At 42.3% G+C, this 19,169-nt stretch overlaps 1 protein-coding gene across 1 annotated transcript in view; it reads left to right on the top strand.

The window, feature by feature from the left end:
- LOC133249441 (uncharacterized) overlaps positions 1 to 17,438 on the top strand; it is a 60,887-nt gene extending 43,449 nt beyond the window's left edge. The window contains exons 9-11 of the mRNA XM_061419882.1: positions 1,870 to 1,976; positions 16,180 to 16,292; positions 17,181 to 17,438. Of these exons, the coding sequence (XP_061275866.1) occupies positions 1,870 to 1,976; positions 16,180 to 16,292; positions 17,181 to 17,192 (232 nt within the window). The 3' untranslated portion in view covers positions 17,193 to 17,438. The remainder of the gene's footprint in view (positions 1 to 1,869; positions 1,977 to 16,179; positions 16,293 to 17,180) is intronic.
- The last annotated feature ends 1,731 nt before the right edge of the window (positions 17,439 to 19,169 follow it).

The following is a 19,169-nucleotide window of genomic DNA, read 5'->3' as shown; positions in this document are numbered from 1 at the left end:
TGAAGCATCCCAGCTCTCCCTCATCTTCTCTGAAGGAATTGGACATAGTCAGGCAGTTCAGGAAGCCAAAGCTTGTCAAGTCCTGATTAGGCAGACTCTTTCCTTGGGAGTGAGATCGAGAGGCAGAGTCTGGCAAGACCATTCAGTCCTGGCTTTGAATTCTGGCTCCTTAATCAATAGAAATTGTGGGTAGCAAGAGAATGGCCTTGTATTCACTACTGACCCTAACTGAAATTTCATATCCCCAGCACGTGGTAAAGGCTTAAAATTGTTTTATTGATAGTTATGATAATTTCTTTCAGAGCACAGGCCATGGGTTGTTTTTATTTTATTTATTTACTTATTTATTTATGTTTGGCTGCCCTGGGTCTTCCTTCCTGCTTTCTCAGGTTACAGCAAGCGGGAACTACTCTCTGGTTGGAGCGTGCAGGCTTCTCCCCATGGTGGCTTCTGTTGTTGCAGAGCACAGGCTCAGTAGTTGTGGCACATGGGTTTAGTTGCTCCATGGTGTGTGGAATCTTCCTGGACCAGGGGTCAAACCTGTGTTCCCTGCATTGGCAGCTGAAGGGGATTCCTATTCACCAGAATACCAGGGAAGTCCCAAGAACATGTGTTAAATTGCTTTTAGTCCCTGCAATGTCAGGCACTTAATGTGCACTTAGTAACTATACACTCAGAATTAATAGCATCATTGGTATTGCATTTTGCAAATGCTTTCATAAAAATGGCTTCGTTCTATTTTTCCACAACCTTGTGAAATAGGCAAACTCACCCTTTTGAGGCCAAATTTACAGATGAGGAAGATAAGACCCAACATGGCTTGTGGCCTGCCCATGATCACAGAATTGACAAAACATAAAAGCTGATCCAGAGCCTAGGACTTCAGAACCTAGGACCTCACCCAGATTCCATGCCCACTTACAATGCCAGAGACTCCCTAAGTCCATTTGGCAGGCCAAGGCCAGGAAATGAATGAAGTTTCAATGATCCTCAAAGAAACTAGAAAAATAAAGATAGGTAGAGTGTTCATTTTCCATAAAGCTAAACTTACTTCATTTAAAAAGCTAACCTTGGGGGCTTCCCTGGTGGTCCAGTGGTTAGGAATCCACCTTGCAATGCTGGGGATACAGGTTCAGCCCCTGGTGGGAGAGCTAAGATCCCACAGGCTACACAGCAGCTAAAGCCATGCGCTGCAGCTACTGAACCATGTGCTCTGGAGCCCACGTTCCACAACCAGAGAGCCCACGCGCTGCAAGGACCGAACCCACGCACCACAACTAGGGCCTCTGTGCCTCAACGGAAGACCCTGCATGCCGCAACTAAGACCCAACACAACCAAATCAATAAACGTTTTTTAAAACTCAATTTAAAAATCCTTTATTGTGAGACTGTACTCTTCCTAATTTTATATAAAAATATATGTTCTTCTATAGTGTTACTAGGTGAAAGTTATTAGACCTACCAAAAGTTGCCCAAGTGACGTTTGTCTGTCTCCCCACCCCCCAGTTATCTGATGTTTTACTGGTGTGTAAAATCTAAAAGACTGAGAAGCACTGTGCAATAACACGCCATATCTTTTGAATAAATAAATACATGGAATATTTAAGGCAGCTAAAATCCTTATCGTACCGGCTTACTTAGGAGAGGCACCCAAACTAGAGAGATTAAACTGGGGGGGAAACTGTATTCAGGATGTCTTCAGTTTCAAATTGGGTCAGTGCCGCATCTTTGGGAGGGAGCGGAGGGGCGGTGGAGAGGACCTTTAAAAAAAAAAGAAAAAAGAGCATACTCCAAAATAACTGGATTGCGTTTCTTTGCATAACCATGCTTGGTACAACACCATTTTGTTTTGTCACTTTCTCTGGTCAGCCTGATCAAATACTCTGTCCACTTAAAGGAGATTGACCTTGGAAACAATGTCCTGGGAGAAAAGGCTGCTGTTGACCTACTTGAAGCACTGAGAGCCAGAAAGACAGGTAGGTGTTTTCAGTTTGTGTTCCCCTTCACCTGTCCACATCCACTCCTTCCCAAATGCTGCACTACTCACAACTTGCTCCACTTTTTCCACTGAACAACTGGCTGGAGCTAAGTGATGACCAGGATCACTGTCACAGGTTGGCCACCATTGTGTGGCCTGTGATTTGCATTAAGTTCTAGTGCTCTTAGGATGTGATATGTAGTCTTTGATCTAGGTGATAAATGTTGTTGAAATGAAATTTTTGCTGTTGCTCTTTCTTTTCTCCTGTGCTCTTGAAAAGTGAAAGTGTTAGTCACTCAGTCGTGTCTGACTCTTTGCGACCCCATGTACTGTAGCCCACCAGGCTCCTCTGTCCATGAATTCTCCAGACAAGAATACCAAAGGGGATCTTCCCCAGGGATCGAACCTGGGTCTCCCGCATTGCAGACAGATTCTTTACCAACTGAGTCATCAGGGAAGCCCTGAATTCTTATCCTCACCTATTCTCTGAGGACCTGTCTCCTGTTCTCTATTCTTTCTCCCAACCTGACCTGCAAAGATTTCTCCAGGTATCAACTGGAAAACTAAAGTAACAGCCCTCATAAGATTCTGATATGCTTCCTGGATCATCAAAGAATGGCTCAAGTGTGATAGGTACAGAGAGAGCGTTAAGGGTATTTTTTTATCATGTAATCCTTTTGTAATCCAGAGCCAGACATTGTGGAGAGTGAAGTCAAGTAGGCCTTAGGAAGCATTGCTGTTGATAAAGCTAGTGGATGCAATGAAATTCCAGCAGAGCTCTTCAAAACCCTAATGGATGATGTCATCAAGGTGTTGCATTCATTATGTTAGCAAATCTGGAAGACCCAGCAGTGGCCACTGGGTCTGGCCTGGAAAAGGACTGGAAAGGTTAATCTTTATCCCAATTTCCCAAGAAGGGTAGTACTAACGAATGTTCTAACCATCAGACAATTGCACTCATCTCCCATGCTAGTAAGGTTGTGTTTAAAATCTTGCATGCTAGGCTTCAGCTTTATGCAAACCAAGAAATTCCAGATGTCCAAACAAGGTTTAGAAAAGGCAGAGGAACCAGAGATCAAATTGCCAACATTTGCTGGATCATAGAGAAAGAAAGGTAGGGAATTCCAGAAAAACATCTGCGTCTCTGTCATTGACTATGCCAAAGCCTTTAACTGTGTGGATCATAATAAATTGTGGAAAGCTCTAAAAGAGATGGGAATATCAGACCACCTCACCCATCTCCTGAGAAACCTGTATGGGAGTCAACAAGCAACAGTTAGAACCTTGTTGGAACAACTGACTGGTTCAAGATTGAGAAACGAGTATGACAGAGCTGTCTGCTGTCACCCTGTTTATTTAACCTATATGCTGAGCACATCATGAGAAATGCCAGGCTGGACCGTTCAACTTCAGCTTCTTCAGCGTTACTGGTTGGGGCATAGACTTGGATTATTGTGATATTGAATGGTTTGCCTTGGAAACGAACAGAGATCATTCTGTCATTTTTGAGATTGCATCCAAGTACTGCATTTCGGACTCTTGTTGACCATGATGGCCACTCCATTTCTTCTGAGGGATTCCTGACCACAGTAGTAGATATAATGGTCATCTGAATTAAATTCACCCATTCCAGTCCATTTCAGTTCGCTGATTCCTAGAATGTCGACATTTACTCTTGCCATCTCTTGTTTGACCACTTCCAATTTGCCTTGATTCATGGACCTGACATTCCAGGTTCCTATGCAATATTGCTCTTTACAGCATCGGACCTTGCTTCTATCACCAGTCACATCCACAGCTGGGTATTGTTTTTGCTTTGGCTCCATCCCTTCATTCTTTCTGGAGTTATTTCTCCACTGATCTCCAGTAGCATATTGGGCACCTACTGACCTGGGGAGTTTCTCTTTCAGTATCACATCATTTTGCCTTTTCATACTGTTCATGGTCTCTGTTCATTTCCAAGGCAAACCATTCAATATCACAGTAATCCAAGTCTATGCCCCAACCAGGAATGCTGAAGAAGCTGAAGTTGAATGGTTCTATGAAGACCTACAAGACCTTTTAGAACTAACACCCAAAAAAGATGTCCTTTTCATTATAGGGGACTGGAATGCAAAAGTAGGAAGTCAGGAAACACCTGGAGTAACAGGCAAATTTGGCCTTGGAATATGGAATGAAGCAGGGCAAAGACTAATAGAGTTTTGCCAAGAAAATGCACTGGTCATAACAAACACCCTCTTCCAACAACACAAGAGAAGACTCTATACATGGACATCACCAAATGATCAACACCGAAATCAGATTGATTCTATTCTTTGCAGCCAAAGATGGAGAAGCTCTACACAGTCAGCAAAAACAAGACCAGGAGCTGACTGTGGCTCAGACCATGAACTCCTTATTGCCAAATTCAGACTTAAATTGAAGAAAGTAGGGAAAACCACTAGACCATTCAGGTATGACCTAAATCAAATCCCTTATGATTATACAGTGGAAGTGAGAAATAGATTTAAGGGCCTAGATCTGATAGATAGAGTGCCTGATGAACTATGGAATGAGGTTCGTGACACTGTACAGGAGACAGGGATCAAGACCATTCCCATAGAAAAGAAATGCAAAAAAGCAAAATGGCTGTCTGGGGAGGCCTTACAAATAGCTGTGAAAAGAAGAGAAGCAAAAAGCACAGGAGAAAAGGAAAGATATAAACATCTGAATGCAGAGTTCCAAAGAATAGCAAGAAGAGATAAGAAAGCTGAAGAACAGCAATCAATGCGAAGAAATAGAGGAAAACAACAGAATAGGAAAGACTAGGGATCTCTTCAAGAAAACCAGAGATACCAAAGGAACATTTCATGCAAAAATGAGCTCGATAAAGGACAGAAATGGTATGGACCTAACAGAAGCAGAAGATATTAAGAAGAGATGGCAAGAATACACAGAAGAACTGTACAAAAAAGATCTTCACGACCCAGATAATCACGGTGATGTGATCACTGACCTAGAGCCAGACATCCTGGAATGTGAAGTCAAGTGGGCCTTAGAAAGCATCACTATGAACAAAGCTAGTGGAGGTGATGGAATTCCAGTTGAGCTATTCCAAATCCTGAAAGATGATGCTGTGAAAGTGCTGCACTCAATGTGCCAGCAAATTTGGAAAACTCAGCAGTGGCCACAGGACTGGAAAAGGTCAGTTTTCATTCCAGTCCCAAAGAAAGGCAATGCCAAAGAATGCTCAAACTACCACACAATTGCACTCATCTCACACGCTAGTAAAGTAATGCTCAAAATTCTCCAAGCCAGGCTTCAGTAATATGTGAACCGTGAACTTCCAGATGTTAAGGTGGATTTAGAAAAGGCAGAGGAACCAGAGATCAAATTGCCAACGTCCGCTGCATCATAGAAAAAGCAAGAGAGTTCCAGAAAAACATCTATTTCTGCTTTATTGACTATGCCAAAGCCTTTGACTGTGTGGATCACAATAAACTGTGGAAAATTCTGAAAGAGATGGGAATACCAGACCACCTGACCTGCCTCTTGAGAAATCTGTATGCAGGTCAGGAAGCAACAGTTACAACTGGACGTAGAACAACAGACTGGTTCCAAATAGGAAAAGGAGTTCGTCAAGGCTGTATATTGTCACCCTGTTTATTTAACTTCTATGCAGAGTACATCATGAGAAATGCTGGACTGGAAGAAACACAAACTGGAATCAAGATTGCCGGGAGAAATATCAATAATCTCAGATATGCAGATGACACCACCCTTATGGCAGAAAGTGAAGAGGAACTCAAAAGCCTCTTGATGAAAGTGAAAGTGGAGAGTGAAAAAGTTGGCTTAAAGCTGAACATTCAGAAAACGAAGATCATGGCATCCAGTCCCACCACTTCATGGGAAATAGATGGGGAAACAGTGGAAACAGTGGCTGACTTTATTTTTTTGGCCTCCAAAATCACTGCAGATGGTGATTGCAGCCATGAAATTAAAAGACACTTACTCCTTGGAAGGAAAGTTATGACCAACCTAGACAGCATATTCAAAAGCAGAGACATTACTTTGCCAACAAAGGTCCATCTAGTCAAGGCTATGGTTTTTCCAGTGGTCATGTATGGATGTGAGAGTTGGACTGTGAAGAAGGCTGAGCACCAAAGAATTGATGCTTTTGAACTGTGGTGTTGGAGAAGACTCTTGAGAGTCCCTTGGACTGCAAGGAGATCCAACCAGTCCATTCTAAAGGAGATCAGCCCTGGGATTTCTTTGGAAGGAATGATGCTAAAGCTTAAACTCCAGTCCTTTGGCCACCTCATGCGAAGAATTGACTCATTGGAAAAGACTCTGATGCTGGGAGGGATTGGGGGCAGGAGGAGAAGGGGATGACAGAGGATAAGATGGCTGGATGGCATCACTGACTTGATGGACATGAGTTTCAGTGAACTCTGGGAGTTGGTGATGGACAGGGAGGCCTGGCGTGCTGGGATTCATGGGATCGAGAAGAGTCGGACTCGACTGAGCGACTGATCTGATCTGATCTGATCAAGACAGACAGGAGAAACATCAACAACTTCAGATATGCGGATGATACCACTCTAATGGCAGAAAACAAGGAGGGACTAAAGAGCCCTTGATGAGGGTGAAGGAGGAAAGTGAAAGAGCCAGCTTAAAACTAAATATGAAAAAAACTAAGATCATGGCATCCAGCCTGGTTACTTCATGGCAAATAGAGGGGGAAAAGGTGGAAGTAGTGACAGATTTCCTCTTCTTGGGCTCTAAAATCACTGCAGATGCTGACTGCAGCCATGAAATCAGAAGACATTTGCTTCTTGGCAGGATAGCTATGAAAAACCTAGACAGTATATTGAAAAGCAGACACGTTACTCTACCGACAAAGGTCTGTATAGTCAAGGCTATGGTCTTCCCAGTGGTCATGTACAGTTGTGAGAACTGGACCATAAAGAAGGCAGAATGCCAAAGAATTGATGCCTTTGAACTATGGTGCTGGAGAAGACTCCTGAGGGCTACTTGGATGGCAAGGAGATCAAACCAGTCAGTCTTAAGGGAAATCAACCCTGAATACTCATTGGAAGAACTGATGCTGAAGCTGAAACTCCAATATTTTGGTCATCTGCTGCAAACAGCTGATTCATTGGAAAAGTCCCTGATGCTGGGGAAGATTGAAGGCAAAAGGAGAAGAGGGCATCAGAGGATGAGATGGCTGGATGGCATCACCAATGCAATGGACATGAACTTAGGCAAATTTCGGGAGATGGTAAGGGACAGGGAGGCCTGGTGGGCTGCAGTCCATAGAGTCACAAAGAGTTGGACGTGACTGGGCCACTAAGCAACAACCAAAATCCTTTGAAAGTGAGAGGCTCACATATGGAACCAGCTGTTTAGTACTGGCCACACCTGTCCTCTCCTTCACAATACACATGTCCAGAATTAATGATAGCCACTCTTACTGCTGGTGGAAAAATTTTATTTTATTCATTTTATTTTATTTTTAAATTTTATTTATCTATTTATTTTGTAACACCAAAACATTTTGTACTGGGGTATAGCCTATTAGCAATGTTGTGATAGCTTCAGATGAACAGTGAAGGGACTCAGCCATACATGTATATGTGTCCATTCTCCCCCAAAACCCCTCCCATCCAGGCTGGCACATAACATTGAGCAGAGTTCCATGTGCTATACAGTAGGTTTTTATTGGTTATCCATTGTAAAAATAGCAGTGTGTACAAAGAAAGGTCATTTTCAATAAAGCTCAATGAAAGACAGCATAGACACATTTGAAAATCCAAACTCAGTAAAACACGGGACACATCTTGGTACACTATCTGGTAGATTATGTGGAGAGAATGAAATGATATAAGCATCCAGTCTTCTATCATTTCTATAGTAAAAGTCTTATTAGAGGCATGACATAATTTCACACTGCAGATTTTTTTTTTTTTTTAACACTGGCAGCTTTAGAGAGAATTATAATATTACTGTTTACTTCACTGTCACTTTTTTTTCCCACTGTCATCTTTAAACTGAAATTACTGCATTGCCATTTAACAATCAAATTATTCCAGGATTTTAAGATCCTCCCTTTATTTTTAGAGAAACAGAACATCTACTTCCTAGTCCATTTAAGTTGAATTTAAACTAAACAGATTTATTCTGTTAAAATTAACTTAAATTTAACTTTAATTTAGGCTCAATAAACAGAAGGCAGGTCAATGATTTCATTTGGTTTTTCTTGGCACTGTAGCAGCTTTCTCATTCCACACTGCACCAGAGACATTATAAGGCTGCAGTGGGTGCTCATGATGGGTGGTCTCAGATGGCTGATGGCAAATAATTATCACTGAGCGCGTATTTGGAGCTGCAAAACATGGTGCTTGCCTGGTAAATGGTTCAATTTGCATAAGTAGGAAGATGATCATGAAATACCTGCCTGAAAATAGTCATTTAGAAAGCGTTAAAATGTCCCTTCTAGTTCAAGAAATCCGCTTTTCCCAAATGTGGTAATACATATGAATAGTTTGAATGCATTCATATTTTGAACCAAATAATTATGAGATATTTCTGCTGGAGCAGTTCAATCAGATTTGTTAGTTTGAATACCAGAAAAGACCCTTCAAACCAAGGTTACTTGGTTGGATTCTACAGGGAAAATATCTTGACATTTAGCCCTAATATGACATCATTTTAAACATTAAAAGCAATTAGTAATATTACTGGTTAGAGAACTAATGTTCTTCTGATTGCTTCTGTGTTCTTATAATTAATAAGTTATTACGCTAATTTTTAATTCTAATTCTCCTTCTCTCATGAAATCCAAATTAATAGCCTAAGGCTATTTATTTACCAGCCAAGGAGTTTTTAATGACCTATTTTAACGATGGAATACACACAATAACGATGTTTCCTCAGAAACATCAACTTTATGTGTTTAAAAAAAAAATTTAACAGAAAGACAAGTCTCAATCCACATCTTACAGCACTGTTTTTTGACTAATCCTGAAAAGAATACTTCAGGATCACTTTGTTTATTTATTCATACTTATTTCTTTCACATACATTTATTAAATGCTTTTTGTGTGCCAGGCCCTATTCTAAATGCTGGTAATTGAGCAATGAATTCCTGCCTCCATGAGGCTTACTTCCTAGTGGAGAATAACAGACATTAAATCAGCTACTTCACAAAGAAGGAAAATATATATGATTGTGTATCATATAGAGATTATATTTCAAAGAAAAATAAAGCAAGAAAAGGAGATAGTGTGTATATGTCAGGGGCTGGAGGCTGCCAGGGAAAAGGGACATTTGAATAAAGACCCAAAGGAGGAAGGGAGCAAGCCATATAAGTATCTGTGAGATGCGCATTCCAGGTAAATGAATAGCAAGCACAGTGGTCATAAAGCAGGAGGCTACCTGGTGTGTTCCAGTGCCAGAAAGGCAGCCAGCAGGGCTGGAATGGGGTGAGAGAGAACAGGAAGGTAATAAGGTAAAAATTCCAAGAAGTAAGTGTGGAAGGTGGGGGGCCTTCTAGACAATTACGAGAACTTTTTTTTAACTCTATTGAGACGGAAAAGCACCTGAGAATTTTAAGCTGAGTTTTAACAGGATCATTCCAGCCCTAAATTGAAACAGATTCCGGGGGAGGCAAGAGTAGAAGCAAAGAAAACACCTAGGGAGTTTTCTCTGGAAAAATGAAACAGCCTTTCAGCAGACCCAGGACACCCAGCAATGAGCTTTAGATGAGAAGCTAGAAATAGGAGGAGTAAGGAAAATTCTACACATTGAACATCTGGGATTCAGCCTTTCTTTTCACCCAAGATATCTTTGTCTGCCTTGCTTCCAGAAGGCTGATAGTCATGTAGAAGACTGGGGTATTCTTTGAAAAACTGAACAGCCCCAGAGAAAGGAACTCCAGATGCTGAGAGCTGGCCACTCCCTCACCATTCAAAGCAGCCCTGCACATACACAGGAGCTTCCCATCAGCCTTTGGATGCCTCTTGCTTCACTGTGAACAGAAATCTCAGAATCTCCAGAGACATGAAGCAATTCTCCAACACAGGAAACCGTGCCTGAAACAAAGAGAATAAAAGAGCCCTGAAGATATAGAGACTATGTGAAAAACTTTAAAAAGAAATAAGTTAAAACACTCTCAGTTAAACAGAAGATCATGCATCTATAAAACAAGAACAGGATGCTATGAAAAAAGATTAGGAAAAAAATTAGGTTATTAGAAGTGAAAATAAAAACTTCAAACAAATGTTGAAAAATGAAGTCAAGAAAGTCTTCAAAAGTAGAGCAAAAGATAGGGAGATGAAAAATTGGTGAGAAAATATGAGCAAGAGGATCAGTCTAAGAGCACCAGTAGCTAACTCATAATTTCAGAAAGAAAAGAAAGAAGTGAGGGAAGGGAATTATCAAAGGAATAAACCAAGAACTTTCCCAGAACCAAGGGACATAAATCTGCATATTGAAAAAGCCCACTGAGTGCTCAGCACAGTGCATGACAATCATGGCTTTCAGAATGCTAGGAATAAAAGGTAGATCCTAACAACGTACGGGGCTTCCCTGCTAGCTCAGCTGGTAAAGAATCTGTCTGTAGTGCAGGAGACCCAGGTTCGATCCCTGGGTCAGGAAGATCCCCTGGAGAAGGGAATGGCAACCCACTTCAGTATCCTTGCCTAGAGAACTCCATGGACAGACCATGGGGTCGCAAAGAGTTGGACACGACTGAGCGACTAGCACACACAACAGTATATAAAAAGAGAAAGAAAGATTGCATACAAAGGACTGGAAGTCAGGAAAATCATAGACTTCGTAACTGAAAACTAGAGGCAAAGGAGCCCTGCCATGACGACTCTGTGAGAACTCTACACATTCCTAACTCCTTACCAAGTGTGAGTGGAAATTAGAGATGTCTGTAGCTTGAAAGGACTCAAACTCTGTACCTCCTCTGTATCCATTCTCAGAAAGCTTCCAGAGAATATACTTGAGCAAAGTGAGGGAATTCACATAGACAAAGAATACAGAATCCAGAAATCAGAAGAAGTGTAGAAAAGGGAGTCCCAGATGATGGTTTAGGTCAGAAAAATGGAGGACTTTAAAAAGGGGGAATATTGCATTAAAAACTGAATTAATAGGGGATTGAAAATGCTTAAGTATTTTGAAAGAAATAATGATAGTTATGTGAGAAATAAAAGAAATTAAGGGGACTATTTCAAATAGGCAATGGCGCCCCACTCCAGTACTCTTGCCTGGAGAATCCCATGGATGGAGGAGCCTGGTGGGCTGCAGTCCATGGGATCGCTAAGAGTCGGACACGACTGAGCGACTTCACTTTCACTTTTCCCTTTCATGCATTGGAGAAGGAAATGGCAACCCACTCCAGTGTTCTTGCCTGGAGAATCCCAGGGACGGGGGAGCCTGGTGGGCTGCCATCTATGGGGTCGCACAGAGTCGGACACGACTGAAGCAACTTAGCAGCAGCATGCATTATTTTGATTGAAATATTTTTAGAGAATTGAGCAGGGCATAGCTTTCTCACCATGCCAGTCACCATTATATAATTCCATCTCAGTATCTAATACTATCTTAAGTCATCTCAGCTTCTGCTAAGGACTTTGAGCATTGAAGAATGGGTAGAACTTTACAAGGAGAAGAAATTGATGATCGAAAGTATGTTCAGGGAACATGACAGTCTTTTGTGGGTTTGGTTGCTATACCAACATTCTGAGGCTTCAGGCTGGCCCCCAAACCATACTGCTGGCCCCATTTCAAATGGTCTCCAACCCCCGAAACTCCTTTCAGCCAGAGCCACGAATCCCACACTCTTCCTGCCTTTCTCAGTGATCAAGACTTTGGACCTTGTTTTCCTATTGAAGACCTTGTTTTCCTCTACTTTGGACCTATCCTGTTTCTTTCTTTTCAACTCTGAGCTTTGTTTCTCTCCATGACTATGATTCACACCTATTGAGATGATGCTTGGCTGTGTGGAAAAGAACCAGCTACAGTGGTCTAATAAGGTAGAGGAAGACTGGGGAGGTAAGAGACACTCCACCATGTCATTCACATCCCAGGTTCCCTCTCTTTTGTCACCATTAACCTCAGCAAGGTTATCCTCATGGTTTATCCTCATGGTTGCAAAGTGGCTGCTTCACCAGTAGCCTCCCATTTCTATCCCACAACAGAAGAAGGAAAGGACAAGGAAAAATTGTGGGCACCTATATGAGGAAAATCTCTGAAATTCCCAGGATAGTTTGGCTTATGTTTAGTTGGTGAGAAGTATGTCACATGCCCACCCTTAATGCCAAGGAGGACTGGAAAATAGATTTTTTTTTTATAGCTGGGCACATTGTTACACTTAAAAAAAAAATGAGTTCTTTTAGAAGAGGAGAAAAGAGATCAAGCAGGGAGGTGGCTGTCTTTGCCTCACTCTTTTAGATTGCTATAGATCAGTCAGCCACTCCTTTGTCAAAGGCCTTTGAAGCCAGTGACCCCTTCAGAGTGGCCCAAGTGAGAGAAACCAGGCTCCTTATTAGACATTCGGCATGGCCCCTTGAGTCAACTAGCAGACTTGCATCTGTATAACCTGCTGCTCTACGAGGGAACGTAGAAGACACACACCTGGGCCAAAAGTGGACCCAAGAAGGGACTTCCCTGGTGGTCCCATGGATAAGAATCTACCTTCCAATACAGGGGACTCAGGTTGGATCCCTGGTTGGGGAACTATGATCCCACGTGCCACAGTGCAACCAAGACTCCATGCCACAACTAGAGCGTCTGTGCACCGCAACAAAAGATCCCACATGGCACAAGGAAGACCCCGAAAGCCACAACTAAAACTCAACACAGCAAAATTAATTAATCTTTTAATAATTAAATTTTAAATTGACTTTTAATTTTTAAATTACTCAGTTTAAATCAATTAATTTAATTTTAAAATAGACCTAGGAAAAACAAGGGGCTACTGCATGCCCTCCCAATATAGGCATGCCCCTGAAAGATGATTACCTTAGATTTTGTCCTGGACCAACCCCACTGTGGAGCATCAGAGCAGACCTCCACCACATTAACACACACCCTGATTTTTTGTATGAGCCATGGGATGAAAGGACTCCCTAGCACACCAAGTACTGATAACCATCGATCACCAGGGGAAATCATCCAGCTAGGATACTGACTCCTTTCTCTCCCAGCCACATTTTTACCACCCAGACCCTCAGTGACCCAGGTTCTGGCCCTTTCCAAGTCCTGAAATTATAAACCATATTGTCTTACAGCTCCAAGCCCCTTGCCCTCCACCACCCTTTACTGTACCCAGCCTGACCTCATCCCACACTTTTACAGCCAGCTTCAAGTTTCAACCTCAGTTCATATCCAGGTGGTTACTTGTGTGCCGTGCTGCCATGCTAATTCATTTCAGTTGTGTCCAACTCTTTGTGACCCTGTGGACTGTAGCCTGCCAGGCTCCTCTGTCCATGGGGATTCTCCAGGCAAGAATATTGGAGTGGGTTGCCGTGTCCTCCTCCAGGGGATCGTCCCGACCCAAGGATAGAACCCTTGTCTCTTATGTCTCCTGCATTGGCAGGCGGGTTCTTTACCACTAGTGCCACCTGGGAAGCCCCTTGTTACTTGTACTTCTGACCAACTGACTATAAATCAGAGTCTCTCACGAGCCCCTCCTTAGGTTTAATTAGGATACAGGAAACCAGTTTACTCACCAATTGTCAGTTTATTGCAAAGGACATTAAAGGCTATGAATCTTCAGCCAGCTGAAGATGTACACAGGGTGAGGTCCCAAAGGAGCTTCTGTCCTCCTGGAGTCTGGGACCCAGCACAGAGACACATAGAAGCATTGTTTCCCCAACTTAGACACTCTCTGAACCTCATCCTTTTGGTTCTTACGAAGGCTTCATCACACAGGCTGCTGCTGCTGCTGCTAAGTCATTTCAGTCGTGTCCGACTCTTCGCAACCCCATGGACTGCAGCCTACCAGGCTCCTCCACCCATGGGGTTTTCCAAGCAAGAGTACTGGAGTGGGGTGCCATTGCTTCTCCGCATCACATAGACATGGTTGGTTAAATCGTTGGCTGTTGGTGGCCATTAACCAATGGCCAGTCATTGGCCATTAAGTGCCAGCCTCTCTCCCCTCCCTGGAAATCAGAGACTGAAAGTTCCAAACCTCCATTCCAGGTTGGTTCCCTTGGCAAGCAGTCCCACTCTTTAGGGAATTTCTGAAAGTCACTTTATTAACATAGCCCCAGCCCGTGGTAAGAAGGGGCTTGTTATGAATAAAAAGATCATTGAAAAAGCAAGAGAGTTCCAGAAAAACATCTATTTCTGAATTATTGACTATGCCAAAGCCTTTGACTGTGTGGATCACAATAAACTGTGGGAAATTTTGAAAGAGATGGGAATACCAGACCACCTGACCTGCCTCTTGGGAAATCTGTATGCAGGTCAGGAAGCAACAGTTACAACTGGATATGGAATAACAGATTGGTTCCAAATCGGGAAAGGAGTACGTCAAGGCTGTATATTGTCACCCTGCTTATTTAACTTCTATGCAGAGTACATCATGAGAAACGCTGGGCTGGAAGAAGCACAAGCTGGAATCAAGATTGCCGGGAGAAATATCAATCACCTCAGATATGCAGATGACACCACCCTTATGGCAGAAAGTGAAGAGGAACTAAAAAGCCTCTTGAAGAAGATGAACGAGGAGAGTGAAAAGTTGGCTTAAAGCTCAACATTCAGAAAACGAAGATCATGGCATCCGGTCCCATCACTTCATGGGAAATAGATGGGGAAACAGTGGAAACAGTGTCAGACTTTATTTTTGGGGCTCCAAAATCACTGCAGATGGTGACTGCAGCCATGAAATTAAAAGACGCTTACTCCTTAGAAGGAAAGTTATGACCAACCTAGATAGCATATTCAAAAGCAGAGACATTACTTTGCCAACAAAGGTCTGTCTAGTCAAGGCTATGGTTTTTCCAGTGGTCATGTAATGGATGTGAGAGTTGGATTGTGAAGAAGACTGAGCGCCGAAGAATTGATGCTTTTGAATTGTGGTGTTGGAGAAGACTCTTGAGAGTCCCCTGGACTGCAAGGAGATCCAACCAGTCCATTCTGAAGGAGATCAGCCCTGGGATTTCTTTGGAAGGAATGATGCTAAAGCTGAAATTCCAGTCCTTTGGCCACCTCATGCGAAGAGTTGACTCATTGGAAAAGACTCTGATGCTGGGAGGGATTGGGGGCAGGAGGAGAAGGGGACGACAGAGGATGAGATGGCTGGATGGCATCACCAACTCAATGGACGTGAGTCTGAGTGAACTCCAGGAGTTGGTGATGGACAGGGAGGCCTGGTGTGCTGCGATTCATGGGGTCGCAAAGAGTCAGACACGACTGAGCGACTGAACTGAACTGAACTGAACAGTTTCCCTTAGAATCAGGAATTCAAATGATGCCATCTACTCCCACCTCCTGGAAGTCCTGCTTCTAGGTTGACTTTATTCTTAGGCAGATTCTTTCTGCACAGTGGCAAGTAGGGAAGCACAAGCTAGGAGTTTACATTCTGCCTGTTTAATCTTAAGAAAGATCCTTTCTCTTCACATTCATTGGACCAGCACAAGTTACATGGACACCCATTGACCAGTCACTGCCAGGGAGAAGAAATGCATGAATCAGCCAGGTCTGAGTTATATACCCAACCCTGGAGGGCAGGGAGTGGAACCCCAAAGGAAACTCAATGTTCTGTTCCAGCAAGAAGCCACAGTGGAGGCTTGGCAAGCACAAACCAGAGATATCTGCTAAAGATGGAGAGTCAATAATGTTATCAGAGCTGATGAACTAAAAGATCAGAATTTTGCTTTTGGATGATTAATCTGGAACCTGGGTCCAGGATGGATTTGGGATTGTGGAAGTCTGAGGTTAGGAGGACTAGTTAGAAGGCAACTAGAATGATCCAGGTAAAGGATATGACAGTGGAATAGAAAAAGAAAGGACTAGTACAAGAAGTTATTACAGAAATTATTATGATCACTCACATCAAGGAGATATAAGGAAAAGATATTAGGTAAAAGGAAAGTTGCCCAGTTAATAAAATGTGGGAGAATGCCCTGCTCAGAATGCTAAGACTCAGTCCATCATGGAATTGTGAAATAGCCTACCCATCACTATTATGTTCTTCCTCCTCTCAGGTAAACTGCCAGTTTTAAAAATTACAGTCACTCCCCAGATCTCTTCAGACACCTTCAGATCTATTTGGAAAAACAGCAAGAAATCTAGTAGTACTCATAAAAAGAAGAAAAAGGTATGCTCTTGGCTATCTATGCTTGTGAGTAGCAGCTCCACTGAATGGAGCCTGGGTACTCTGTTGGGGTAGATGGTACCATGGGTAGCACATGGGCTTGGTGAGAGCATGAGCATTTGAGTTCGAAGTCACACTCCCCTAAACCATCATTGCACTCTGATGGATGATGACTGTACCAAGGGACAAGCAGGAAGAGAACAGCACAGTTCTCTCAAAGATTAGTGCAAACTCTGCCGCCTCTCTTTGAACTTTCCCCGCCAACCCCAACACACACACACACACACACACACACACACACACACACATATTCTGGTTCCTGTTAGCCTACTGTGGGTCTGCAACGGTGAATTTATATCAATTCTTTATGAAGCTGTGCTGTGTTGCCTCTTTTTGTTGTTCAGTCAGTAAGTTGTATCTGACTCTTTGTGACCCCATGGACTGCAGCACGCCAAACTTCCCCGTCCTTCACCATCTCCCAGAGTTTGCTCAGACTCGTGCCCATTGAGATGATGATGTCATCCAACTATCTCATCCTCTGTCACCCCCTCTCCTCCTGCCTTCAATCTTTCCCAACATTAGGATCTTTTCCAGTGAGTTGGCTTTTCACATCAGATGGCCAAAATACTGGGGCTTCAGCTTCAACATCAGTCCTTCCAACAAATATTCAGGGTTATTTCCTTTAGGACTGATTGGTTTGATCACCTTGCTGTCCAAGGGATTCTCAAGCGTCTTCTCCAGCACCACAGTTCAAAAGCACCAATTCTTCAGTCTTCGGTATTCTGCCTCTTAGGGCGGGTAATGATTTACATATGCTTCCTTTCTACTGTATGAAGTTGAACTTCCTTTTTCTTTTTTTCTAATTATGATTTCCTGTCCATTTTTTCACAGGCTAAAAACTGAATACGAATGCCATGTATCCATATGGATTCTATCTATTTCCATGGACAACTAGATGCGCCTGGAAAAATATTGCTTGTAACCAAGTGGCTTGTAACCAAGTATCACTGTAACCAAGCCCCTTTCAAGTTCTAAAATTTGATAAGACTCTTTTATGAAAGTTCAGAATAGTGTTAGTCTTATCATGTTTATCATTTTCTAAAATGTGGGTTTCACAAACAGGTCTTAGTAAAAATAAGTGGAATTCTTCTTTGGGGCTCTTGTGCATGTCAAGTTTATAATTTGAAGGAAGTTATGATCTTTATCTAGAAAAGAAAAAAATCTTCTTTCATAAATGTATCTATGGTTGGGAGCAACAGGAATTTGGGAAATAATAACCACTTTCTGAAAGACAACATCTCTAAAAATAGGGATCTTACCCCAAATGAGGAAACCTCCGCTTACTGCAACCTATACCCGCATTAAAGTTTCAGACAGCTCCATGGGCAATGGAAGAGGTGTCATGGATCAATATATTGATGATAAATTGGGTTTGTTAAATTGTACATGTTGCAGGGATAAAAAGCATAGATTGGGCAATTAAAATGAAACCAGAATTCTCTGTGGAAACCTGCTGCTTTTCAGGTGACCTTGGGCAGGTCAGTTAACCTCACTGTGCCTCAGTTTCTCCTTACATAAGATACAGATAAGAAGAGCACATAGTCATTTGGTGAGCATTGAATGAGGTGACACATATCAAGTATTTTAAGATAATACCTGTTTCATTGTATGTTTTCAAAAATTAATATTAATGACTGGTATTATTGCTGATGTTAGAATTGAGTGATTCCAGTTATTTCACTTACAATAGCTACACAAGAAAAATAGAAAAAAAAAAAAAAGGCTTAAGATCTCTTCATTTAGCACTTAGAAACTGCCATTGATTCTATGTATAATGTAACAAGTTCTGGTATGTTCCGGGCAAAAATCTAATTGTGGAGGTGAGGATGGTTATGGTAAATTATGTCGTCTCTTGAGGATCTTAGCTCCTAGCAAGGAAGTCAGGATCCTCATTCATTAAAAGTAAACATTAGGGCATGAGTTGAAATAGTCAGGGTAAGCAAGCCTATGGAATAGTGACAGCAACTTAACAAATCTCCAGAACTTATATATCTGATGTTAAGATGTGTGAGGCTTCCTGGTAAATTGTTTCTGCTAAAAAAAAAAAAAAATAGAACTTTTTAAAGATTTGCCACTGACATCCACGGGATGGGAGTGTAAAATCTGTGTGTTCATTTAGGTGTATTTTGACAATGTCTATCAAAATGAAAACAAACAAACAACCTATAGCCTTGACTCAGGCATGCATACATTTAGGGGTCTTTTGACAATGTCTATCAAAATGAAAAAAAAAAAAAAAACAACATAGCCTTGACTTAGGCATGCATACATATTTCCTTGCACGTGTCTGGAGTATATCTATCTATAGAAATATGTATATGCTGCTGCTGCTGCTGCTAAGTCTCTTCAGTCGTGTCCGACTCTGTGCGACCCCATAGACGGCAGCCCACCAGGCTCCCCCGTCCCTGGGATTCTCCAGGCAAGAACACTGGAGTGGGTTGCCATTTCCTTCAGTGCGTGAAAGTGAAGTCGCTCAGTCGTGTCTGACTCTTTGAGACCCCATGGACTGCAGCCTACCAGGCTCCTCCATCCATGGGATTTTCCAGGCAAGAGTACTGGAGTGGGGTGCCATTGCCTTCTCCGTGTATATAGAAATATCTAAGGAAATATGTATTAAGATGTTTACAGCAGCACTATTAATTATACATTGGAAACAACTAAATGTCTCTCAACTGGTTCTCAGAGACATATATCACAGGAAATGTATATAGTGGAATACTGTGCGGTCATTAGGAAGAACAACATGCATATGAAAAAGCTTATGTGGAGAGACGCGCTAGTCATACTATTAAACAAAAAGAGCAGCCTGGAGAATAGTGA

The sequence above is a fragment of the Bos javanicus genome, chromosome 1, assembly GCF_032452875.1.
Source record: "Bos javanicus breed banteng chromosome 1, ARS-OSU_banteng_1.0, whole genome shotgun sequence".
In the NCBI taxonomy this organism is placed as follows: Eukaryota; Metazoa; Chordata; class Mammalia; order Artiodactyla; family Bovidae; genus Bos; species Bos javanicus.
This window is presented reverse-complemented; position numbering and strand designations above follow the sequence as displayed.